The sequence below is a fragment of the Nerophis lumbriciformis genome, linkage group LG14, assembly GCF_033978685.3.
Source record: "Nerophis lumbriciformis linkage group LG14, RoL_Nlum_v2.1, whole genome shotgun sequence".
Classification (NCBI taxonomy): domain Eukaryota; kingdom Metazoa; phylum Chordata; class Actinopteri; order Syngnathiformes; family Syngnathidae; genus Nerophis; species Nerophis lumbriciformis.
Window position 1 is genome coordinate 27869535 of NC_084561.2, and position 16112 is coordinate 27885646.

Below are 16112 nucleotides of genomic sequence, written 5' to 3' on the forward strand. Positions count from 1 at the left end.
TACAGAGTAAATGTCCATATAAGATGTTCAAAGACAAAACATTTTTTAAACTAATGCTATGGTTGCTATATTAATGTTGAACCCGCGATCAAAATCATACAATGTTCCAAACATTGCATAATGTTATCAAATTTGTATTAGTGGGGTGCAGCTACAGGAGCATGGTTCAAGCAGGAAGAGTTTGGGTTTCATTTGCTTGCACGAGCAGCCACCTACCTGCTGAAAACAGGCAGCAGAAATGACATTGGTATTTGCATATGTGCAAACAAATATTAGGGATAATAGGGTTGCGGCGATGAATTACTATACTAATTGAGAATTTATCGTTTGTTCGACTAATCAGATAACACACACTCGAGCATATTTTATTATTTTAGGGAAAATAGTTGAAATAAACAAAAAATGTTCTGTTTGCCATAACCTTCATTCATTTATTCTAATAAATGCACATGATCAACACTAAAATTGCACTTTTAACAGGTGTGCATGAACAAAAATAAATTAAAAAGACTTGCAGAAAAATTTGAAAAATTACAGCAGCTGGACAAACATTTTGTGTATTAGTGTATATGTGGTCTGCATTTTATAAATTTTTATGAGTTACACTCACTAAACAAAGCAACAAAAATATAAATGATAGCTTTTTTCAAATTGAATTCAATCGTTGCAGCCCAAATAAATTATTGATACTGATAATATAAAAATGAACAATGTTACAGTGGTGCTGTATATTATTGCGCCAAAGAATGTGTAGTGTGCCTTCGGCTAAGGCAGTTCTTCTCACATAGTGGGGTGGGCCCCGTGGGAGGGGGTGCGTTGCGATGCCCGCGTGACCCATGCTTTATCAGTATCATACAGTATCATGCTCCAAACCCCACTTCGAAAAGCTGTTCACTGCAAAGCATGCTTTTTGTAGCCTATAATCTCGACTTTCTCATTTGTTTTTATGGACGAAAAAAATATCTGCACAAATTCATTTTTGTTTTGTAGGTTAAATAATTGTATGTATTTTGCTCCACAGTTAATGTTACTGATCAATTTGAATTTATTATTATTCATTAAGTTTATTTAATTTTATCTTTCAGAATAAAATGGTTTAAGTTGGTCAAAAAATACTTATAGTTTAAATGAGGATTTTTTTTAAATTTCAGGCAAATTGATGCACTTCAAAGCTTTTCTGTTGCAGATTAAACAACAATGTTAATAAAGTTATTCATTGGTGTAAGTTGGGCAGCACGGTGGCACACAATACGAAGGTCCTGGGTTTGATCCTGGGCTCGGGATCTTTCTGTGTGGAGTTTGCATGTTCTCTCCGTGACTGCGTCGGTTCACTCCGGGTACTCCGGCTTCCTCCCACCTCCAAAGACATGCACCTGGGGATAGGTTGATTGACAACACTAAATTGTCCCTAGTGTGTGAATGTTGTCTGTCTATCTTTGCTGGCCCTGTGATGAGGTGGCGACTTGTCCAGGGTGTACACTGCCTTCCGCCAGAATGCAGCTGAGATAGGCTCCAGCAACCCCCGAAAGGGATAAGCGGTAGAAAAAAGGATGGATGGATTGGTGTAAGTTTATTTCGTCTTTTTTTTGTTGTCTTTAATGTTTACAAGAATACAAAGTTATGCAGAGGTGTACTTATTACAATTTTATAAACATGTATACCATTTATAATTGCGGTAGAGCGTGGGGGGCGTGAAATGTTTTCTTCTTCCGAGGGATGTCGTAATAAACTAAGAAAATAAACTAAGAAGCACTGGGCTGAGGCATTCTTACAGAAACACAAACAGTCCTATTTAGATTAAAGGCCTACTGAAATGCGATGTTCTTATTTAAACGGGGATAGCAGGTCCATTCTATGTGTCATACTTGATCATTTCGCGATATTGCCATATTTTTGCTGAAAGGATTTAGTAGAGAACATCGACGATAAAGTTCGAAACTTTTGGTCGCTGATAAAAAAAGCCTTGCCTCTACCAGAAGTAGCAGACGAGTAGCGGGACGTCACAGGTTGTGGAGCTCCTCACATCTGCACATTGTTTACAATCATGGCCACCAGCAGCGAGAGCGATTCGGACCGAGAAAACGACGATTTCCCCATTAATTTGAGCGAGGATGAAAGATTTGTGGATGAGGAAAGTGAGAGTGAAGGACTAGAGGGCAGTGGGAGCGATTCAGATAGGGAAGATGCTGTGAGAGGCGGGTGGGACCTGATATTCAGCTGGGAATGACTAAAACAGTAAATAAACACTAGACATATATATACTCTATTAGCCACAACACAACCAGGCTTATATTTAATATGCCACAAATTAATCCTGCATAACAAACACCTCCCCCCTCCCGTCCATATAACCCGCCAATACAACTCAAACACCTGCACAACACACTCAATCCCACAGCCCAAAGTACCGTTCACCTCCCCAAAGTTCATACAGCACATATATTTCCCCAAAGTTACGTACGTGAGACTTTTTGAGACTTTTATTAGTAGGTTGCACAGTGAAGTACATATTCCGTATAATTGACCACTAAATGGTAACACCCGAATAAGTTTTTCAACTTGTTTAAGTCGGGGTCCACTTAAATTGATTCATGATACAGATATATACTATCATATATACTATCATCATAATACAGTCATCACACAAGATAATCATCAGGGTGTATACATTGAATTATTTACGTGACATGCACCTAGCGGCACGCAGGTACGGGCAAGCGATCAAATGTTTGGAAGCGTACTCACGGTACCGTGTCTGCGTATCTAACTCAAAGTCCTCCTGTTAAGAGTCTCTGTTGTCCCAGTTCTCCACAGGCGAATGGTAAAGCTTGACTGTCATCTTTCGGGAATGTAAACAATGAAACACCGGCCGTGTTTGTGTTGCTGAAGTCTGCCGCAATACACCGCTTCCCTCCTACAGCTTTCTTCTTTGCTGTCTCCATTGTTCATTGAACAAATAGCAAAAGATTCACCAACACAGATGTCCAGAGTACTGTGTAATTTTGCGATGAAACAGACGACTTAATAGCTGGCCACCATGCTGTCTCAAAATGTCCTCCACAATCCGCGACGTCACGCGCCGACGTCATCATACCGAGACGTTGTCAGCAGGATAAATTGCACTTTAGTAAACTAACCCGGCCGTATTGGCATGTGTTGCAATGTTAAGATTTCATCATTGATATATAAACTATCAGACTGCGTGGTCGGTAGTAGTGGGTTTCAGTAGGCCTTTAAATGTGTGCTCATACTTTATTAATTAACCCTCTCAATACCAAATCTCCATTCTTCTTCACTGATTTCAAATCAGTTTATTCACAGAGATTTGGCTGCCAGGAACGTTCTTGTCGGCGACAATCTCGTGGCGAAGATAGCAGACTTCGGTCTATCTCGTGGTGAGGAGGTTTATGTTAAGAAGACAATGGTAAGTGTTGACTTTTTTTCATACATCAGTATATTTCTAGTCAGCTAGTGAAAAATGTTGGATTTTTTTATTTATTAGTAGTGACTGTACTTGCTGAATATCGGTTGAGCACTTTTGTCATAAGTTAACTTGACAGGTCTGACATCATGTGTTGCATCCAGGGTAGGTTGCCTGTTCGCTGGATGGCCATTGAGTCTCTGAACTACAGCGTGTATACAACCAAGAGTGATGTGTGAGTAACGTTTTCAGCTCTCTTTTAAAAGAAGACTATAATGGAAGACTTAAAGATGTCATTTTGTGATAAACCCAGATTTGTGTATGTCTGTAGAATTCATGTTTAAGGTACGGTATTAGAAACACAACTTGGGTGTATCACTGGTATGTTCAAACTCGTTTAAAGTTTCGAAATCAACACAAAAAGTGTTCCTGAAGTATTTTAGAAACTTTATTGTAATGACTTCCAGTATTCAAGGCCCTTATGAGCTTTAAACTTTGCCCACCACAGAAAACGGCTGCCAAGACAAAAACAACAAATCATCCCCCTGCCACCAGTGGGGCGATAGTAGCGTGTTGTGTTACTGATAAGCCAAACCAGGAAGTCTTGGGTACAACTTAGCACACAAACCGCTACGTCGGAACGTCAACTGAAGACTATTTATATGCAAGGAAAAACAAGTCAGAGGACTGTCGGACAGCTAACGGAAGAAAGCAGCCTGTAGAGTCAGATGGACTTGTTGAGTAAACAGAAGCAGTGTTTGAGAGCCATGATAAAGACAGGGCCACATTATTAGTATCTTAATGAGATATACTGCTTCCAAGTCATTGTGATTATTCCATATAGAATTTAGGCCTAAGCCTGGGCCGATACTACATTTTTCTGTATGATGTACTGTCCCACAATTAATTACCCATAAACAATAATATTGTCAGACCAAATTAAGCATTATAATAATATTAATAATAATAATAATAATAATAATTTGATGTTTTAATTACCATTGCAAATTGTAAGGTTGAGAATGTTTAATTATCCTAAATAACTAAACAAAAAATAGAAAAAATTGCACTTAAATAAATATTAAACATCTTAAAGTGCAGTTTTTTTGGAAACACAGAGACAAGTGTTTTGTTTTGTTATCTTTTTTTGTTGCCATCACTTTCCAACAAATTGGGCATCGATGCTTGTTCGTCCCTGTTGATGGATTCATTTAACTCACTCATTTAAAGTCAAAATAGTTCCACATTGGTCAGTTGGCTTTGCAATCATCTTTTTTCCTCCTAATTTTTGTTACCTCGCGGTATTTCTCATTAGTAAGTGGTGACTAGCGAGGATATGTCCGTGCATCCTCTGTGTGTGTAAGAGACAAAGATTTTGGCTGGCTGACTAAATGGCTCACTCTGTTCATTTATTTCTGCTGTTGAATCAATGAGCTCAGATGCGGAGAACGATGCACAGAGTGAACCCTCTTGTACCCTGATTGAAGGCGAGAGACGAAGAAAAAAACACACACAGACATGGCAATTTATTGACGACGGCAATTTTCAATCAATCAAAACTATATTAATTTAGCACTTTTAATACACAGGCAAGGTGCAGCTTAAAAGTATTTGTATTTGTATAAAACACTTGTTTTATACAAATTTAAAAGGGTGATCACACAAAATGCAAGTAATAACTAAAAATATATGTCATCTAAAAATAATACAAAAAAAACGTGTATGCATACAGTGTATATATATATATATATATACATATATATATATATATATATATATATATACACATATATATATATATATATATATATATATATATATATATATATATATATATATATATATATATATATATATATATATATATATATATATACATGTGGTTTTTTGTTGTTGTTGTCTCTCTGTTATTTCCCCCTTCTGTCCCCTAAATTTATAAAACCCATCCATTTGATGAAGTCAAATACAAACAAGGCAACAAGAGAAGTATCTTCTGTATTTTGTCTGTACAGCAGATATGAGCATCTACATAAATAATATGATTTGCCTGAATGGATGGACTGGACATGTTAAAATAAAAAAATTAAAACATATATAAAATACCATTTAAGTTAATGAAGATGTAAGAACATAAAAATAGTAAAGGATGAGAGTAGTAATATCAGCAATAACTAAAATAGAAAATATAGAAGTGTTTAAAATCTTCAGTAAAAATCCCGATTAAAAAGGTGTGCCTTTGAACTTTTAAGTTCAAAGTTAGAGTTAATTTTCATTATGAATTATTGATTTATCGACTGTTGGCCCGTGCCGAGTAGTACTTAAATAAGAATTGTAGTTTGCATGCAGCAAAACCTGAACACAACACATATCTTGCTGCAAACTAAAGCAAGTTTAACAAATAATTGATGTCTAAATATTTGTTCTTAGGTGGTCTTTTGGAATCCTCCTTTGGGAAATCGTAAGCTTAGGTGAGTAAACAATTTACTGTCTCTTGGCTTCGTCGAATTATCTTCGATCTTACTCTGTTGTGTATTGCCGCACCCTTTTGAGAACCACAGAGGAGGATGTACAGTAACTGACTTGTTTGTGTGTGTGTCAGGTGGCACACCATACTGCGGGATGACGTGTGCAGAGCTTTATGAAAAATTGCCACAAGGCTACAGGATGGAGAAGCCCAAAAACTGTGATGATGAAGTGTAAGCTACGTTTTTACACCCTGTCATTTATTCCGCTATTATGAATGAGTGAGCAAACTTGATCCCTCTCTATGCAGTTACGAGCTCATGAGACAGTGCTGGAGGGATCGACCCTACGAAAGACCCCCTTTCTCCCAAATCTCAGTGCAGCTCAATAGGATGCAGGAGGCCAGGAAGGTAATGTCATCCATCATTAGCACCTATTTCCACTCCTGTATAAAACACTTTAAAATAATACTTAAGTAAAAGTAAGTTATAGAATATTACTTGAAAAAAAAGTATTTAAGTACCTGACATTTGTTGTATTTAAGCATCAAATAAAAGTGTGTAATATCCACTTATACCAATACTATTATGGTACCATAGCTATGTTTGCTTTAATATTATTATTCCATGAGTCTGTAATAAACACCTCTCTACAAGCAAGTATGACGTGTAGGAATATATCTATGTATGTCCCAAAAAGCATGTATGAAGGAAGAAAAGGATGTGACAAATACCAAAAACATCCCATCCTAAAAACCAAATTGCCACTGTAAGGGTTTCAATAGACCAGGGGTGTCAAACGTACGGCCAGGTTTTATAAACGTACGGCCAGGTTTTATCCGGCCCGCGGGATAAGTTCGCTAAATATAAAAATGAGCCAAAATGTTTTAATGAAAGAAACTGCAGTTTTAAATGTGTCCACTAGATGTCGCAATAGCAATTATGTGTATCTTTGTAGATGATGCTACATATGTAAAAAAAAAACAAAAAAAAAACACATGATGTTAGTGCACCAGTGGAGGAAAATGAGAAAACTACATAAATAACATCATGTAATTTGATTTTAATTTTACAAATATATATATATATTTTGATAGATTTAAAATTAACACCGATGAGTTGACTGATGAACATTATCACATCATTTATTCAGAAAGTATAAATAGCGACAAATAAAGATCGAACCGCAACATGTAAGTGTAATAAAAAATAAAAAAACATTATGATTTGTACATTTTCAGAATGTGCTTGTTCTATTTTTAAACAAAGAAAACAATCTTAGACTTAGACTTAGACTTAGACTTCCTTTTTATTGTCATTCAAATTTCAACTTTACAGCACAGATAAGAACGAAACTTCGTTACATAAGCTCATGGTAGTGCAGGATAAAAAAGCAATAAGGTGCATATATGAATAAATAAATATATATAAATAATATATATAATATATATATAAATATATATAAATATATACAAATAAATAAATAGATTACTGTACAGATAAATATATTGCACTTTTTCACATCCGTCCACGTTTATGGATGTATGTTATATTGTCTTTTTTATCCAGCGAGTTAATCCATTTTGGGGGGAGTTGAGGGGATTATTTAATTATGATGCGTTCAAGAGTCTTACGGCCTGAGGGAAGAAGCTGTTATAGAACCTGGAGGTTCTGCTTCGGAAGCTGCGGAACCTCTTTCTAGAGTCCAGCAGACTCTCAATCTGAAGTTGTCTTTATTTTTGAGTTATCGTGCCATGATTTTACCAGTCCGGCGCACTTTGGAGTAGATTTTTCTCTGTGTGGCCCCCCCATCTAAAATGAGTTTGACACCCCTGCAATAGACTCAATGTTTATTTAATCCAAGACAGATAAACAGGCATAAATGCAAAAGTGAATGTAGTCAGAAGTACAAACCCCGTTTCCATATGAGTTGGGAAATTGTGTTAGATGTAAATATAAACGCAATACAATGATTTGCAAATCCTTTTCAACCCATATTCAGTTGAATGCACTACAAAGACAAGATATTTGATGTTCAAACTCATAATTTTTTATTTTTTTTGCAAATAATAATTAACTTTGAATTCCATGGCTGCAACACGTGCCAAAGTAGTTGGGAAAGGGCATGTTCACCACTGTGTTACATGGCCTTTCCTTTTAACAACACTCAGTAAACGTTTGGGAACTGAGGAGACACATTTTTTAAGCTTCTCAGGTGGAATTCTTTCCCATTCTTGCTTTGTACAATAAACAAACTAAGACTAAAAATGAGTGAACTCATGTATGCACGCATATTGATTGCACAATTTGATGTTCTGTTACTAAAATTGCAATTGTGTAAAAATATGGGGATCTTTTTTTAAGTTAATTTTAATTATGCAGGCAAGTAATAACCTGTGATTAATCATGATTTATTGTTAATCATGATGAATCATGATTAATTTAAAAATGTAGTTATTTGTGTTTAAAAAAAGTAACAATTTGACAGCACTTGTAAAGATTATACTTTACTAGACTAACAGAGTATTTGTACTTGGTTACTTAACAACTCTGCCTATTTAGACTATAATATGCACACTTTGATGAGTGCTTCCATCTTCCAGGCCTATGTGAACATGGCCCTCTTTGAGAACTTCACCTACGCTGGAATCGATGCTACTGCGGAGGAGGCCTGACTACCAGCCCCCCCAGGCCCTGGCATGCCACGTAACCTCAAGAAGAAGCCCAAAAGGTCGTCCCCACGTTACTGCCACCTGCCCGCTGCTCACCGCAGAGACAGGAGGCCCAGACGCTCTCTCAATACCACTCAGTTATAGACAGAGGACTGTGAAAGGACACTATGTGGATGCACCTGTGGGTTGGAGGCGATCACTACCGAGAGTCACATCATTGAACCTCTTTTCGTTGCAGAGGTCACACTTTTGAGAGTCAAAGAGAAAGTGGCACATCTGGAATATTATGGCATGCTGAAACACCACAGGGTCTGAGGGGTGTTGGACTTCATTCTCTCTGTAATCCAAATGGAGGAGTGTGTTTTATTGTTGTTTTTATCTTTGAATGGACTTAGAGTGAATCACAAACATTTAGGTCCCCAGACAGGTGGAAACTCATGAAAATGTAGCACTTATCACCGTCTGTATTATCACTGCCATGTGAACTACTGTATATAGTTTTTTTTAAGACCTACTATATCCTGAATGTAATTTGCCTAATAGTACAGAAGCACTAATGGTGATATGTAAAAATGTGAGAATTTTTTCCTTTTGGTTTTGGACTTCTTCTTTTTTTTTACCACACTGAAAAAAAACTGTGATAATACAAACCCCGTTTCCATATGAGTTGGGAAATTGTGTTAAATGTAAATATAAATGGAATACAATGATTTGCAAATCATTTTCAACCCATACATATTTGATGTTCAAACTGATAAACTTTTTTTTTTTTGCAAATAATCATTAACTTTTGAATTTTATGCCAGCAACACGTGACAAAGAAGTTGGGAAAGGTGGCAATAAATACTGATAAAGTTGAGGAATGCTCATCAAACACTTATTTGGAACATCCCACAGGTGTGCAGGCTAATTGGGAACAGGTGGGTGCCATGATTGGGTATAAAAGTAGATTCCATGAAATGCTCAGTCATTCACAAACAAGGATGGGGCGAGGGTCACCACTTTGTCAACAAATGCGTGAGCAAATTGTTGAACAGTTTAAGAAAAACCTTTCTCAATCAGCTATTGCAAGGAATTTAGAGATTTCACCATCTACGCTCCGTAATATCATCAAAGGGTTCAGAGAATCTGGAGAAATCACTGAACGTAAGCAGCTAAGCCCGTGACCTTCGATCCCTCAGGCTGTACTGCATCAACAAGCGACATCACTGTGTAAAGGATATCACCACATGGGCTCAGGAACACTTCAGAAACCCACTGTCAGTAACTACAGTTGGTCGCTACATCTGTAAGTGCAAGTTAAAACTCCTATGCAAGGCGAAAACCGTTTATCAACAACATCCAGAAACTGGATCGAGCGCATCTAAGATGGACTGATTCAAAGTGGAAAAGTGTTCTGTGGTCTGACGAGTCCACATTTCAAATTGTTTTTGGAAACTGTGGACATCGTGTCCTCCAGACCAAAGAGGAAAAGAACCATCCGGATTGTTATAGACGCAAAGTTGAAAAGCCAGCATGTGTGATGGTATGGGGGTGTATTAGTGCCCAAGACATGGGTAACTTACACATCTGTGAAGGCGCCATTAATGCTGAAAGGTACATACAGGTTTTGGAGCAACATATGTTGCCATCCAAGCAACGTTACCATGGACGCCCCTGATTATTTCAGCAAGACAATGCCAAGCCACGTGTTACATCAACGTGGCTTCATAGTAAAAGAGTGCGGGTACTAGACTGGCCTGCCTGTAGTCCAGACCTGTCTCCCATTGAAAATGTGTGGCGCATTATGAAGTCTAAAATACCACAACGGAGACCCCGGACTGTTGAACAACTTAAGCTGTACATCAAGCAAGAATGGGAAAGAATTCCACCTGAGAAGCTTAAAAAATGTGTCTCCTCAGTTCCCAAATGTTTACTGAGTGTTGTTAAAAGGAAAGGCCATGTAACACAGTGGTGAACATGCCCTTTCCCAACTACTTTGGCACGTGTTGCAGCCATGAAATTCTAAGTTAATTATTATTTACAAAAAAAAAAATAAAGTTTATGAGTTTGAACATCAAATATGTTGTCTTTGTAGTGCATTCAATTGAATATGGGTTGAAAATGATTTACAAATCATTGTATTCCGTTTATATTTACATCTAACACAATTTCTCAATTCATATGGAAACGGGGTTTGTAGAATAAGAAACATTGGCTTTCGAAAATGCTGGGAACGAGTAAAGTGGTGCATTGTGCTTCTTAGCAAGTCAGCCTCACAGCCAGGAGAGCCTGGGTTTTCTCTAAACACTTTTGCTTTCTTTTAGATCCTGAAAATGAGACTCAAAATTGTCCGTTCTGAGTTGTTTCCTTTTTATGTGTACTTTGTGATTAACTGGCAAGCAATAGTGCAGGGTGTTTTGCTGTCTTTTGCCAGCTGGGATAGGCAACACCTTGCCTGCAACCCTATTAAGGAGTAGCAGTACAGAAAACGTTGGCAAGTTAAAATATCTTGCTTATCTCAGATTTGACTACATATTGCCTAAAATAAGCAAACTGGTCTAAAAATATATACATACACAGTTTGGGCCTGATCTACTAAAGGTTTGCATATATTTCAACACATGCAAACTTGATCTATTAAGCTGATCTACTAAGCTTGTGTCTCTTAAATGAGCAAACGAGAGCTCAAGCCAGCATTTGTTGTTCATGTATATGCAAAATATATGCTGATTATTAGAACACCCGCACCATGATGAGATGCAAATGTAATCACTTAGTGCTTGCAATGTGATTTATTAAAACTGTTTTGTGACCGCTGTTTTGCGCCTCTATTCAACAAGTTTAAAATGCATTTGCAATCTGGCACAGTTACGCACAAATGACCCTGAGAAAAGAGACGATGGAGAAATAATCTATTCAGCCATATAATTTTATGATCCATAGCTGATTAAAACAAATTCAACTGATTCGTTTTAGTCTCTGCTGGCGTTTTGGTTTTTTTTGGAGTTACTTTTTTTCATGTAGGAGATTTACTATTAAAATATCAGCTCACATCTGACTCATTAAACAAGCGTGGTAGTGAAGCCAGCGTCTGTTCTCAATGGGTACTCGGCGCCATTTAGCCTTTCTCGGAGAAAAATGCCCTATGCTTGCGTGGTTTTCAGCTGTATGAACCGTCCAAATCGCGAAAAAGAAAAAACGTTTCTTCAAAGTTCCTCAAGAGGTAATCAAGAAGGGCGGAAGAGTGCTAGATTTTAGTAAAGGAGGATGCGAAAAATGGCTCTCAGACGTAGCACTCAAGTCCAAAGGAGCAGAGTCGAAGAACGCACGAGTTTGCAGTGATCACTTCGTTAAAGTTTTGTTTGATATACTTTACTCGTTTAGTATTTCCCATTGAAGTTATTGTTTGTATTTTATTTTTAACAAACAGAAACCAGAAAGTCAGGGTCAATGATACTTTGTCAGGAAAGGTACTTCTATGCCTCCCCTCTGGCAATGTATCTCCTTTATGCAAAAACATCTTGCAACATACATTTTTATACATTCTGTCAAGACGTATGCCTCCCTTCAGCGTGCTAAAAACAGGTTCTGTTGTCTTTTTTGCACTTGTACAGTATATCGGTCAGAATAGGCGGTGTGTGCTGCATATTCAATACGTATAACAAAACGACACAGGTTCGATCGTTGGATTTAATAATGTCATGAATGTGGAAGGAAACGGCCGTCTCAATGGTGACAGCCGATAGCACACTCAAAAACCTGATGTAAAAAGGTAGGTCTGCACCACTTTCCACTTGTTATCAGTCATAAACACGGTCTTAGTAGATCATTTGCAACACGCCCAACAATAGTACACACAATTCTATAATTTGCACACTCTAATTAGCGCGTGTTATATGGATATTAGTAGATCAGGCCCTTTGTTTGTTACTATTATATTATATTTGACAAACATAAGTATTTCAGATATTGGTTCTTTGCCGGGATTTCAGTATTTGCAGAGCACCCGCAGTACTTTGGGTCCAAAATTATTTGTTAGTGTTTGTGTTGCGTAAGACAATGTGTAATTTGTATTTTTGGCTTCGTCTCCCACGAATCATATCTTTTAACCTCTGCGGATGTTAACTAGAGATGTCCGATAATATCGGACTCCCGATATTATCGGCGGATAAATGCTTTAAAATGTAATATCGGAAATTATCGGTATCGGTTTCAAAAAGTAAAATGTATGACTTTTTAAAACGCCGCTGTACGGAGTGGTACACGGACGTAGGGAGAAGTACAGAGCGCCAATAAACCGCAACGTGCCGGCCCAATCACATAATATCTATGGCTTTTCACACACACAAGTGAATGCAAACATACTTGGTCAACAGCCATACAGGTCACACTGAGGGTGGCCGTACAAACAACTTTAACACTGTTACAAATATGCGCCACACTGTGAACCCACACCAAACAAGAATGACAAACACATTTCGGGAGAACATCCGCACCGTAACACAACATAAACACAACAGAACAAATACCCAGAACCCCTTGCAGCGCTAACTCTTCCGGGACGCTAAAATATACACCCCACGCTACCCCCTACCCCCCACACTTCAACTCCGACCCCCCCAACCCCACCCACCTCAACCTCCTCATGCTCTCTCAGGGAGAGCATGTCCCACATTCCAAGCTGATGTTTTGAGGCATGTTAAAAAAAATAATGCACTTTGTGACTTCAATAATAAATATGGCAGTGCCATGTTGGCATTTTTTTCCAAAACTTGAGTTGATTTTTTTTGGAAAACCTTGTTACATTGTTTAATGCATCCAGCAGGGCATCACAACAAAATTAGGCATAATAATGTGTTAATTCCACGACTGTATATATCGGTATCGGTTGATATCGGAATCGGTAATTAAGAGTTGGACAAAATCGGAATATCGGATATCGGCAAAAAAAGCCATTATCGGACATCTCTAATTTTAACCCTTTGTTTGCCGCTTGTAGGATAACAAGGTTTGTAAAACTATTTGCATATGTGCCACTATAACCACAGCAAGAAGTGGATACAAACTAGGTATGCAGTATATCAATCAGACATCACTTAATTCTAATAAACACTATAAAACATAACTTGTGACAACTAAACTTGTGAAACATTGGCAAATGTATTGCATTTCATGTTTTCATTGTTGTACTTATGAGTAGTTTTACAGTATGTGATACAACAGACCATTTGTCATGATCCATGTCCCGGATCATATTTTATGTTCTGTTAGTTTTGGGCTTCATAGTTCCTGTTTTTTGTGCACCCTTGATTGTTTTAGTTACCATGGTTACGTATTATTTCCACCTGCCTCTGATTGGTGTTCGCCCGCTCACCTGCTGCCCGGGCACTAATCAGAGGCATTATTTAAACCTGCCTTGCCCTCCAGTCAGTGCTGGAGTATTGTTTGTTGTATGCTGTGGACTCCCTGTTTGATGCAATGCTCTGTTCATGCTTGTTTTCTGGAGATACCATAGTTCATTCTGATGATTTCATGCTTAGTTCATGCTGCTCGTGCCTTGCCAAGTAAGTTTTGTTCATTTATGCCACAGTTTTTGTTTCATGTCCATAGTTCAGGCTAAGTGTTAGCTTTTGTTTCCTGCGTTAAATTGTGCCTTCGCCTTGTGCGCCTTTTTGTTTTCACCTTTTTTTTTTAACATTAAAACCATGTTTTCTTGTAAACCGCCTGTCATCTCTGAATCTTGGGGTTCGTCACCTCCACATCATGACACCGTGTGTATTGGAGTTTATCTCTTGAGTGAGAATGTCATTTATTGATTTTATTAAATTTAAAATTTTGATGTACAAAATTTGAAAAACATTTTGACTATATGATTGCATATTCATTTTTCTGCAGTGTCAAAATGCTCATACGATTCAAATCTCGACCTAAAGCTGTTGAATACTCATAACCAATTTTCTATCTCCGGTTTAACATAGACTGTAGGTTGTGTGCTAAATAGCATTAGAATGATAAAATCCTTTACTGAGCCTATACAAGAAAGTGTATTTTGATTTACTGGTTCTTTGAATAAAACTTTTGATACATAAACTACTGATAATGTTGTCTTCTGGTGTAGCTTTTCTATTCATATGGGACTTTTTCCCTAAGTGCCATGCAAGTCCAACGTAGTATCATCAGACATATTTTAAATACTGTTTAAGGTTGTATTTTTATAGTTGTTTCTCTGACACTAATAGTGAATATGGAAGTAATAATAGCAAAACACAGTGTGGTGGGTTGTAACATTTATCTGCCCCTGCTGCCCTGAGCTGATGTGTCATCGGGTTCCTTTCTCCATAAACAAAAGAACTATGTCGGAAGTGTCTGTCAAACATGGCCTTCCTGATGACTTCCACTTAGACCGCTGCTCCACTACAAAACCGAAACCATTCAAGTCTTGTCCTATCTGAAACATCAACAGCAGCAACACTTAACCACAGTTATGTTTAGAAGTTTCATGATATTGCCCGTGCACGACATAAACAAAATACATTCATAATTAAAATTGCAGCTTTTGCGATAACACATTTATAATGATAATATAAAACCTGACTGACAAATGAATTATATTAATTGCATTATGTGGGTGTGCCTTATGGCAGTGGTTCTCAAATGGGGGTACGCGTACCCCTGGAGGTACTTGAAGGTATGCCAAGGGGTACGTGAGATTTTTTTTAAATATTCTAAAAATAGCAACAATTCAAAAATCCTTTATAAATATATTTATTGAATAATACTTCAACAAAATATGAATGTAAGTTCATAAACTCAGTGAAGCACAAGCTCAGGTTTGTCACTAAAATGTCTGTCAAAAAGAACTGTGAAAAGAAATGCAACAATGCAATATTCAGTGTTGACAGCTCGATTTTTTGTGGACATGTTCCATAAATATTGATAAAGATTTCTTTTTTTGCGAAGAAATGTTTAGAATGAAGTTCATGAATCCAGATGGATCTCTATTACAATCTCCAAAGAGGGCACTTTAAGTTGATGATTACTTCTATGTGTAGAAATCTTTATTTATAATTGAATCACTTTGTTTATTTTTCAACAAGTTTTTTGTTATTTTTTATATATTTTTTTCCAAGTAGTTCAAGAAAGACCACAACAAATGAGCAATATTTTGCACTGTTATACAATTTAATAAATCAGAAACTGATGACATAGTGCTGTATTTTACTTCTTTAACTCTTTTTTTCAACCCAAAATGCTTTGCTCTAATTAGGGGGTACTTGAATTTAAAAAAAAATCCACAGGCGGGTACATCACTGAAAAAAGGTTGAGAACCACTGCCTTATGGATGGTAAAATGGGAAAATTAAAAAAGAAAATGTGTATCATTAATTAATAATTCAAACTAAATGCATAAATGTGATATTAAATGTGTCAATAGTCTATTAAATGTAAAATAACATTTAATATATTACATTTATTATTTAATTATTTAATTATTGATTTATTATTGATTTAATTATTGATTTGAATAATTATTGATTTAATTATTTCATGATTAAATTAATTATTTCACAATTTA

At 36.9% G+C, this 16112-nt stretch overlaps 1 protein-coding gene across 4 annotated transcripts in view; it reads left to right on the forward strand.

Annotated features, from left to right (window-relative positions):
- tie1 (tyrosine kinase with immunoglobulin-like and EGF-like domains 1) overlaps positions 1–11354 on the forward strand; it is a 115364-nt gene extending 104010 nt beyond the window's left edge. For all 4 annotated transcript variants that reach the window (XM_061975673.2, XM_061975671.2, XM_061975674.2 and 1 more), the window contains 6 exons: positions 3311–3424; positions 3586–3656; positions 5849–5889; positions 6021–6117; positions 6195–6294; positions 8487–11354. In XM_061975673.2, coding sequence (XP_061831657.1) covers positions 3311–3424; positions 3586–3656; positions 5849–5889; positions 6021–6117; positions 6195–6294; positions 8487–8558 — 495 coding nt within the window. In that variant the 3' untranslated portion in view covers positions 8559–11354. The remainder of the gene's footprint in view (positions 1–3310; positions 3425–3585; positions 3657–5848; positions 5890–6020; positions 6118–6194; positions 6295–8486) is intronic.
- Positions 11355–16112: the final 4758 nt, after the last annotated feature.